The 10050-nt window shown below is 43.5% G+C and overlaps 1 protein-coding gene across 4 annotated transcripts in view; it reads left to right on the top strand.

Moving 5' to 3' along the window:
* Positions 1-9286, top strand: part of SNX24 (sorting nexin 24) — a 159588-nt gene extending 150302 nt beyond the window's left edge. For 2 of the 4 annotated variants that reach the window (XM_003123872.6, XM_005652943.3), the window contains exons 5-7: positions 1194-1226; positions 1772-1836; positions 7748-9286. In XM_003123872.6, the coding sequence (XP_003123920.3) occupies positions 1194-1226; positions 1772-1836; positions 7748-7815 (166 nt within the window). In that variant the 3' untranslated portion in view covers positions 7816-9286. Of the gene's footprint in view, positions 1-1193; positions 1227-1771; positions 1974-7747 lie in introns of all 4 variants that reach the window. The other 2 variants (XR_001305311.2, XM_005652942.3) reach the window with 2 other exon arrangements.

A 10050-nucleotide genomic window follows, 5' to 3' on the forward strand; every position in this document is an offset into this window, starting at 1 on the left:
ATGAAAGGCCTTCCCAAGACCTCTTCCTTGTAGCTGGCAGAGCCCAGGCCTTCAGCGTAAGCGCTCTTACCCCAGCATCCTGCCTCAGAAACTTCCAACTGCGGGACTGCAGATCCTATAGTCCCTGTCTAGCAAGGAACCAGGCATCTGATATCATCAGCAATTGGGGAAAGTTTTTCTGAAGAATTAGCTCTGAAACTAAGCCTCTTGCCCAGCTTGGCCCCCGACTGTGTTGAGCGGACCTCCAGAGGCAGTCAAGCAACATGCCTGATGTGTTAAATCTATTCCCAGAGAACCATGTCATCCCAAGCCCTCTGCAGGGCCAAGCTGTGGAGAGGGTTTTAGGCATTTTCTTGCTGTCTCCAGGCTTGCCTGAGGATACTAACTACAAGATGTTCAAACTGTTCTCACCCAAAGTCATGTGAAACCCCAGTCATTTGCTGGATGAGAGGCTGCCACTGCCTGTCACGTCTCCCCCACTGGTGGCATTTACTCAGGGCCATTTTCCACTCGCCCTGGAACAGGAAATACACACCTCCTCACCAGATCATATGCATAGTCATCCTGTTCCAACTCTCGAGCATTTGCTGGGAGATTGGGCTTCATGTGTGGATGTGTGTTTTTAAAAAGAGATAGTGACGGGGTTCCTGTTGTAGCTCAGTGGTAACGAACCTGACTAGTAACCACGAGGATTCAGGTTTGATCCGTGGCCTCACTCCAGTGGGTTCAGTATCTGACATTGCCATGAGCCGTGGTGTAGGTCACAGATGCAGCTTGGATCCCACATTGCTGTGGCTGTGGCGTAGGCCCACGACTGCAGCTCAGATTCGAACCCCAACCTGGGAATTTCCATATGCACATGCATTCCCTACCTCCCCCCCAAAAAAAGAGATAGTGAGAATGAAGCGAGTCAAGTCTTTTCTCCCTCATATAAATCCAGAAGCAAAACCATAGGATTTTTCAATGGCCCCCCCAGGAAAACTGAAATTCAAGAATATTGCAGCTTTAAGATTCCTTAGAATGAGGCATCAGCCATGTCATGACTCTGAAAATACCTAAGTCTCTTTTCAAAATGTGTCCCAATTCAGAACTCTAATAATACTGGCTATTTCTCCCTTTTTTGGCATAAACCCTCACCCAACTTATATGGTCTTTTTCTTTTCTTTTTTTTAAATAAAAACAAAACAATTTAGGTCTTTTGATGAGACAGAATCTGAAGAGTCAAGGTAAGACTAAATACCAGTCAAACAGAAGTTACACCAGCCAAGAATAGGACTGCGGTTTTGTTCAGTCCTATTGTCCTAAATGTTCAGTTATCATCGTCTAAGTGTTTCAAGTGACGATTTTCTTGAAGACCTTTGTTAGTAAATTGATTTTAAGATTATAACTATTTTATGGGAAGGTGCACAAGTAACCGGTTCTGTTTATGGGAGAAGGAATAAAGCCCTACATGGTTTCATACAAGCAATAAGAATATTCTTGCATCAGTCAATTTCATCAGTATGGAATTAAAAAAAAAAAAAAACAATTTTCAGCAGTGATTTATGGTAGATTGTATATCTGCTTCAACTCCCACAAAGACATGCTTGGAAGATGAGCACACTGCTGGCTTGCGCCTCCACCTCTGCTCACGAATATTCCCCCACACCATTAGACGCAGAAACCTTGAGATGTCCCCGCACAGCAGTTTGATCCCCTCAAAGCTAGTTTGTAGTGTTTTCTGTTTACCATCGTCCCCTGATGCTGACATGCCTGTTCTTGACCTTTCCAGCAAACTGTCCCACCAGCCGGTGCTGCTTTTCCTCAGGGATCCATACGTCTTGCCTGCAGCCAGCGGTAATCAAACCTGTCATCTGCTAACAGCTCTTTACTGATCTGACCCTGCACCACAGAAACCGCGTTTTTAATACAGGTCCAACAGAGTGACATTGGTCCAGGGCTTAATAATCTGCCAATAAACCAGTGCTCTTGGTGTAAGAGACATTCAGAATTTTAATTGGGGCAGGTCTTTCAGGAGGAAATGTAATTTTTCTTTCTCTCTTGCCAGGCTCTTTTAAATAAGGGGGAAAGCTATTTATTGTCCTTAATTTGGGGGGTAGGATTATTTTGGCCTCTGCTGGTTTTTACCCAGATGCTAGGGTTTGGGTGCTTTTTTTGTCTTTTTAGGGCCGCACCCACAGCATGTGGAGGTTCCCAGGCTAGGGGTCGAATTGGAGCCATAGCCGCCAGCCTACACACCACAGCCACAGCAACTTCTGATCTGAGCCACATCTGCAGCCTACACCACAGCTCATGGGAACACCAGATCCTTAACCCCCTGAATGAGGCCAGGGATCGAACCTGCATCCTCATAGATACTAGTCAGATTCATGTCCACTGAGCCATGACGGAAATGCCGATGCTAGGGTTTTGAATCCAAGATTTTGGTCCTTTTTCAAAATGCTTTTCCCCAAAGTTGCATACGTACATTGCATGTGTATCTCCATTTAGATGATAGCATCTTTGATGGTCGAATATACATTTTTAAGAGTTGTATAATTAAGTACAATGGATTAGTTTAAGTATAAATGTAATTCCGTGTTTTAGTCTAAGTCTTTTCTTTGTGCCAAGAAATTTAAATTATTCAGAGTCCCTCTCTGAATTAATCTCAAAATGTTCCATGTGCAGCCCTTCGTGAGTACATTCTCAGACATTATCTCATTTAATTTCCTTAATGATCTTATGAAATAGGCAAGGCGGATATCGTCATTCACTCCTGAGAAAATCGGGGCTCAGGGAGGTCCCTGACTTGCCCAGTGTCACATGTCTGGTGGGTGGATCCGTTTTTGCCTAATCTCCCCTTCTGTGCCCTTGGCCTTCCGTGAATGTTCGCCTTTGTTCCTGAGAGTAACTAAATAGCATAGCCACTGAACAGCAATAGGTGAATTAGCTACTGACACCCTTCCTACATTCTGACAATAAAACCTCATTGCCAGCAGAGAGAGGGGTCTGTTCTCTGGGGCAGGGCCGCTGGTGTTCAGAACACCCACTTAGCTGTCAGTGTACAGAAGGCCGGCTGGGACACAGCCTCGCTCTGCAGAGGGACTGTCCCAGCAGAGGAAGCTGCCTGCGCTATACACAAGTATGGTGCCAGAGTACTTTCCCTGCAAAATCCTTTCAGTGAGTCATAATTACCTTTCCTTAGCGTTTGCTTCCCATGTGTAGCAAACACACCTGGTATATTAGTTGATACTATGTTAAAATTACATTTAACAAATACTCGTCATGTAATCTGGTCTAGGTTAAATGGCAGTGCTTTTTAAAGTATTCTCAAGAGCTTCCAAAAACAGTTCCCCAAGTACTTTTTCCAGGTGTTGTTTCCGCTCAGATATGTCACGCATTTGACTGAAATTCCTGTAAACGTGTAGAGAGCGGAATGATCCCATGGATTGGAGTCGCCAGCATGCGTTCTAGAAGCGGGAGGCTCTTCGATGATCCTTATATCGGAATCATCTGGCTGATTAAGCAGCCTGTGCGATGCACTTGGCTTGACCTTGAAGAAAGAGAGGAACTTTCTGGGAAAGAGGATCAGGAGGAAACGTCGGGAGGTGGAGAGAGTAAGACGTATGGCCCAATGGTAATTTGCACAGAAAGGAAACTCCTGCTTGAGAGTAAAGGAAAATCATGGATTTGATGGACAGGATGGAGCCTGTAGGAGAGAGCCAGTCGCTGGATCTACTTTTATGGAACTCTGGCCGGCCCAGTATCTTAAATCAGCTTCCTGTTGTCTTAGAGGTGTTCTCCTAGTGATATGTTCTTGCAGCTCTCTGGCATTTAATTTAAAGGTACATTTTACTTGCATCTCATGTGTATGTTTTAAGGCTTCTTAGCAAAATGTTGAGGTTCCTATTCCAGAGGGTAGTGACCATGGAAGTATCTTCACAGATAAACTGACACCCACAACATCAGAGGCATGTCTGTAACCTGGAGCAGTTAAACCCTGTCCTCTTATAAAATGCTAAAAATAACATTATCCTCAGGGCATATCATTTTAGCCCTTGTTTTGATTTTTGGGGGGACTTTCAAAACAACTCTCACCCAGGTCCCCAGCCACAGCAATGTGGCTAAACTCCGTGGCCATTTATCAGGCCCCCTCTTACTTGACCTCTCGTTAACTTTGGCCGCTGGTGACCACTTTTGCCTCCTTCAAACACTGTCTTCTCTCAGCTTTCCCACCTTTCTGCTTCTCTTCCAGGCTCTGGCAGCTCCCCTGAAGGCTGTCCCAGGCCCTCTGCTCTTCTCAGTTTACGGTCTTTGGAGCAGTCTCCTCCTTGCTGTGGCCTTGATGACCTCATGTATAGAGCTGAGTCACAATGTCATTTTTCCATCCTAACCCTCTCTGCGAGCCCCAGCCTCTCGCCCTGGCTGACAAGGCCCTTTGTGGGTGGCCCTGGCTCACGTTGCGGCCAGGACGCCCTCATACGCTCTGCTCCAGGCCCACTGCAGTTGTTCCTGAGCCTCAGACCTGCTGAGCTGTTCCCCTCTGGGCCTTCCTGTTCCTTCCTGCTTGAACCCTCCTCTCATCCTCACACAGCCTTGGCCCTCTCATCTTTCAGGTGCAGCTTCAGAGAGACTTTGCTGACTCTCCTCGCCAGTAGCCTCCAAGAACCCATCCATCCCATTCACTTTTTTTTTTTTTTTTTTTTTGGCTCTTTAGGGCCGCGCCTGTGCCATATGGAGGTTCCCAGGCTAGGGGTCAAGTTGGAGCTGTAGCCGCTGGCCTACACCACAGCCACAGCAACGCGGGATCTGAGCTGCGTCTGTAACCTATACCATGGCTCACAACAACACCGGATCCTTAACCCACTGAGCAAGGCCTGGGATCCAACCTGCTTCCTCATGGATGCTAGTCAGATTCATTAACTGTTGAGCTGCGATGAGAATTCCATTCATTCCCTTTTTATTTTAAGCTTCACAGTAAAGGTTGATAAAAATACATGAAAACCGACCAAAAGAACAACAAAACCCATCCTAAATACCATTCCTTCTTGTCAGCTCTCAATGGAACGCGAAGGTGAGGGCAGTTTTCTGAAAAATTCAAACATCAATAGACCTTGTATTGAATTATACATATAATGAAGCCAAAATACAATTTAGTGTGAAGTGGAACAGATGAGGGGGAAAAAAAAAAAAGACCTCTGCTTACCTCATCATCAGTTACTGGTTGGTGGACCTCGTTATAGAATATCTCTGTTCCTTCCACTTTTATCAGCATGCCCTGTTTGCCTCCTGTGTATCAATGATCTCAGATTTTGTTCCCTGCTCCTTCCTTCTCCCCGCCCCACCCCTTCTCCCTCCCCTACCCCTTCTTCCCCCCCACCCCCGACCCCCTTCTTCCTCCCCAACCCCTGTGACACTAAACTCCAGCATCTTGAGCATGCGGTACTTGCTGTGTGGTAACTACAGGGCCTGGGCATGCGCTGTTCCCTCTACCAGGAATGCCTTTCATCCAGGCACCCACACGGTAGGGTAGCCGAGATCCCACTTTACTCAGAGGACACCCTCGCACAGAAGTCCTTTCTCACCTTCCTATCCCCTATCACTCTCTGGCCCTGCTTTATTTTTTTCCTTGCCTTTAAACTCCTATTTGACCTATGAGACTGTATAGACTTACCCAAAGTATTTATTTTCTTTGTTGTCTTTTTTTTTGCCAAACCTACTTATTTGAACCAAAATGTTAGTATGTAACTTGGCTAACCTTCAAATCGAGTTCTTTATTTTCAGTGGTAAAGAATAAATGCATATATGCTAATGCACATAATAGGTCTCATTTGAGCCTTGTATTGAAAATGAATCAACAGCTTTATTCACGGCCATTGGTATCAGTACACGTCTGTGTGGGAGAAATACTTCTGGAATTAAAATTAACTTAGCTAAATCATTGGTTTTGACTGGGACCTCAGTACGTAGGAGTAAGTCATATTGCAAACTTTTGAAGTACATTTTATGAAAATGATGTTATTTCATGTCAGGCAAAAGCAAACATTAAGAATTCAAGTGTCATCAACCAGAAGTAATATGAGTAGTTGTGTATTGGACATATTTTTAAAACATATTTTTTGTGTGTGTATTTACTTCATCTCCCTGACAAGCATGTAAGTTTCATGTATGGGCAGGCACTGTTAAAACACTTACTTGTGTTCCCCGTAATTAAGGTGTACTTGGTACATAATAATAATTGGTGCTTAACAAGCTCGGTCCGAGCACTTGGTTTTATTCATGAGTTTTTATCTATTAGGTAGGTACTATTATGAAGCCCTTCATTACTCCCATCAAACCCATCACCACCTTGAACTTGGCTCCAGTCTGCTCTCTAAATGGCAACCACAGTCATCTTTTCAAAACAATTCATTTCTGTCTCACTCTGCTTAAGATCGTTCAATAGCTTCTCACTGCTTTTCAGATAAAGCCAGAATCCCTGTCCATTCTTAACAGGCTTGAATTGCTCCCCTGCCTTCATGGCCACTCTAATTGCTACACTAGCCTCCATTCAGGTCTTTGAACCCTCCAGGCTGTATCCTGCCACAAGCTTTCTACTTGGCCAGCTCCCTCCCCCCGAATCCCCTCCTTCTAGGGCCTTTTGTCCTTCCTGATGAGGTCCAGACCCCTAATACGGGGTTTTCTGTGCTAGGTACTCTTTAGAGGTTGAATTAATAAATGAATACAGGAGTTCCCATTGTGGCACAGTGGAAATGAATCTGACTAGTATCCACGAGGATGCAGGTTTGATTCCTGGCCTCGCTCAATGGGTAGGGGATCCGGCGTTGCCATGAACTGTGGTGTAGGCTGCAGATGTAGCTCAGATCTAGCGTTGCTGTGGCTGTGGTGTAGGCCCACAGCTATAGTTCCGATTTGACCCCTACGCTGGGAACTTGCATATGCCTTGGGTGCAGGCTTAAAAGCAAAACAAACAAGCAAACAAAACATTAATTTGTGTCTCAAAGTATTGGAGCATTTAATTTTTTATACAATAAGCGTATTTACTTACATCCTAGATGGAGTTAGGTGCAGACTGAACTTTAGAAATGAAACTTCTGAACCATGCGATTGGTTGGTTCCCCTGTTCAAGTTAGCTGTTCATATTTTACCTGCTCTGATTACTAAAATGTGGTACAACATCACATATACACCTCTGAATTTCCTATGCATCGCCTGTAAAAATGGAGCTGATTTTTCAAGTTTGACAGGGTGGCTTTTGTCAGAGATTTGCCCTTTTACGTGAAGACGACAGGCCCCCATCTTCCTGCACTCTCGAAGCTCCTGTAATAGAACAGGCATACTCAAGACAACTTGGACTAAACGCCCGCTGTAAACCACAATGGAAAAACTGCAGCAAAGTATTCCCAGTAGAAATCTTGGAATTCCTTCAAGTATATTGAGATTTTGTTAGAAATTGAATTGCCAGTGTAATCCATCTTCCTTGTGAGAAAACATTCAGATAAAGAGCTGGGGCCCAGCAGCATTAACCATTAGAACATCCCTTAAATCAATAAGCTACAAATCTGGCCGCGCATTCCTGCAGCGCCTGCTGGTACGCTAAAGTGGCTGGAGGCCGAGCAGCATGACGGATGGCACATCCGAAACCAGGGCAAACTGCACAGTGATGCAGATTTCTAAGTTCTGCCCAGGCCTTACCCTGTTACCTTCTGTAAAATGCATGGGTATTTATTGTGCACATAAGAAAAACAGTGTTCCTTTTGTTTTTCAGATTTTCCGAATGTGGTTATTGAAGGCGTTCTCCATGGGATATTTTACCCTCACCTCCAGCCCAGGTAGAAATCCTCCACAGCTAAAGGAAGCTGAAGCAAGTTTCGAAGTCATAGTCAAGGAAATCGATACCTACCAAATTAACCTAAACTCAATGACATAACAGCTCTCACTAGTGGTAAAATTCACAGACCCAGCTTAATTCAGGGCAGGGACATTTCCATTAGAATGGTGCTTTTAAAAATAGAACTGAACCAGGGGTTGCTGAGGTTAAGGTCAAGTGTTTAAGAAGTAGAACGTGGCTGCCAATTTAGAAACGCAGGAAAAAAAGGCTAAAGGCGATCGCTGGGAACTCCGAGTGGAGCAGAACCGTTACTCTCAGCTTCGGGCACACCGTTTGCTAATTGAAAACCTTATCCTGAATCAGCAGGAGACTGATCAACTTTGGTGGCTTTCTCGTTCTGATTGTATGACACACTAATCTTTTCATCAGGAGATTTTTCTCAGCCAGTGATAGATACATTCTGAAGTGCTGGCACCAAGAGAGCATCACAGAAACACTGTACTAAATGTGAACAGGGAACTAAACTGGAGCTGAAATTATACTGACAATAGTAGGGCATTTTAAAAATCATGGCATTTTAATTTGCATTACAGTGAAGTTGTGACACCTCTGGGGAGGTGGGGGGTTAGCTTCTAACGTCAGCACATAAGATAAAATGGGGTATCCAGATGGTCCTGAAAGCCCTTTAGGATGGCGCCATATTGGGAATATCCATCACAGCCAGTTTTTTCCTCAAGTGTTTGAAGAGATACAACTCTTGATTCAGTTAAAACCAGTTTTGAAGGTGATGGTATTTGTTTAGGGGCTGTTTTGTATTAAAAACATAGCTTTAAACACTAGAATTAGACGTAACCTGCCAGATGCCCTCTAAGAGACGAATGTGAACTGACAGTGACTGAAGGAGCCCCAGACTGACAACACCCATCTCAGCTTACTCGAGGGCATCTGGTCCTTCAATAGGTGGTTTTATTGCCAGGTTAATTGTTATTTTCCTTACTCCTTATCATCTCCTTTTCACTGACCTCATATATTGAAATAATGTAAATTAAATGTGTTTATGATGTAACCCCACTGTACGTCTTAGAGGCATTCATATTTTGAGTGGTAAAAGATAAAAACATATATGCAGCCTATATGTATGTGCTGTATTTGGGCATTTCCTGAAAATGAATTAACAGCTAGCCTATTTATGGTCATTAGCTTAATAAGCTTCTGTGTGGGAGAAAAATATTTAGATTCAAAACTAATAACTAAATCATGGTTTTTGATTAGGATCTAAATAAACAGGTTTAAAGCTTGCTGCAAACTCTTAGATATTTGTGAATAGATGTGTTACTACATGCTAGAAACAAGCAAGAACTAAATAATCAAGTGACATCAATCAGAAATGACTGAATAGTCAAGTATTGGAGATATTTTAAAAATGTTTTTGTTATTAGCTGTTTTGAGTTAAATAAAATGAAAAACGTACTGGAATGCGTCTTCTGCTGCTAGAATTTTATTGGAAACACAAATTGTATCTTGTGTCTTTACACACACACACATACACACAAAACCTTCTCCAGTATTCATATATACCTATTTCTAATCTGACAAAATAAGTGTTAAATTACCTAATCCATTAAGCCAGCAGGTACTCATGAGGTAGTTGATGATTTATCAAGATAGGATTTAAAAAAATAATCAAGAACAAACATCTTTGGTGGCATACAACTCAAGAGATCTTTTTTGAGAATTAAATTTTTAGTGACTTGCATTTTAAATTCTTATTTAAATTTTTAATACGTCACCTTATATTTCATTTCAATTCCATTGTAGAAAATAGAAACCACAGGAGATATTTTAAGCAGAATAGAATAATAAGAACAGTGCTTACCGAATCGTAAGAACAGTGGTTCTTCTGGAAGGACGAAGGGAATGAACTTGAGGTTTTTAGGCACGACTTCCAGAATCCTCTAGCAATTTCCAGTACCCACCTGTCAGGGGACCTGCAACCTCTGCCTTAAGCAGGAATTCAGGGAGCCAGAAGGCTGCTACTGAAGGTATTGAGGTCAAAAACAGCAACAGAGCTTTGATCCAGGGATCAGCAAGCAGGAGCAGGAAGTGACTCTTAACCACCAGAACTGCCTCATGGCAGCATCCAGGAAGCTGGTGACTGGGCACTGGAACAGTGTGAGCTGTTACCACCTACACTGCAGTTGCCTCTCAACACCCATGACCTTGCTTGTCAGAAACTCCAG

Source organism: Sus scrofa, chromosome 2, assembly GCF_000003025.6.
Source record: "Sus scrofa isolate TJ Tabasco breed Duroc chromosome 2, Sscrofa11.1, whole genome shotgun sequence".
Classification (NCBI taxonomy): domain Eukaryota; kingdom Metazoa; phylum Chordata; class Mammalia; order Artiodactyla; family Suidae; genus Sus; species Sus scrofa.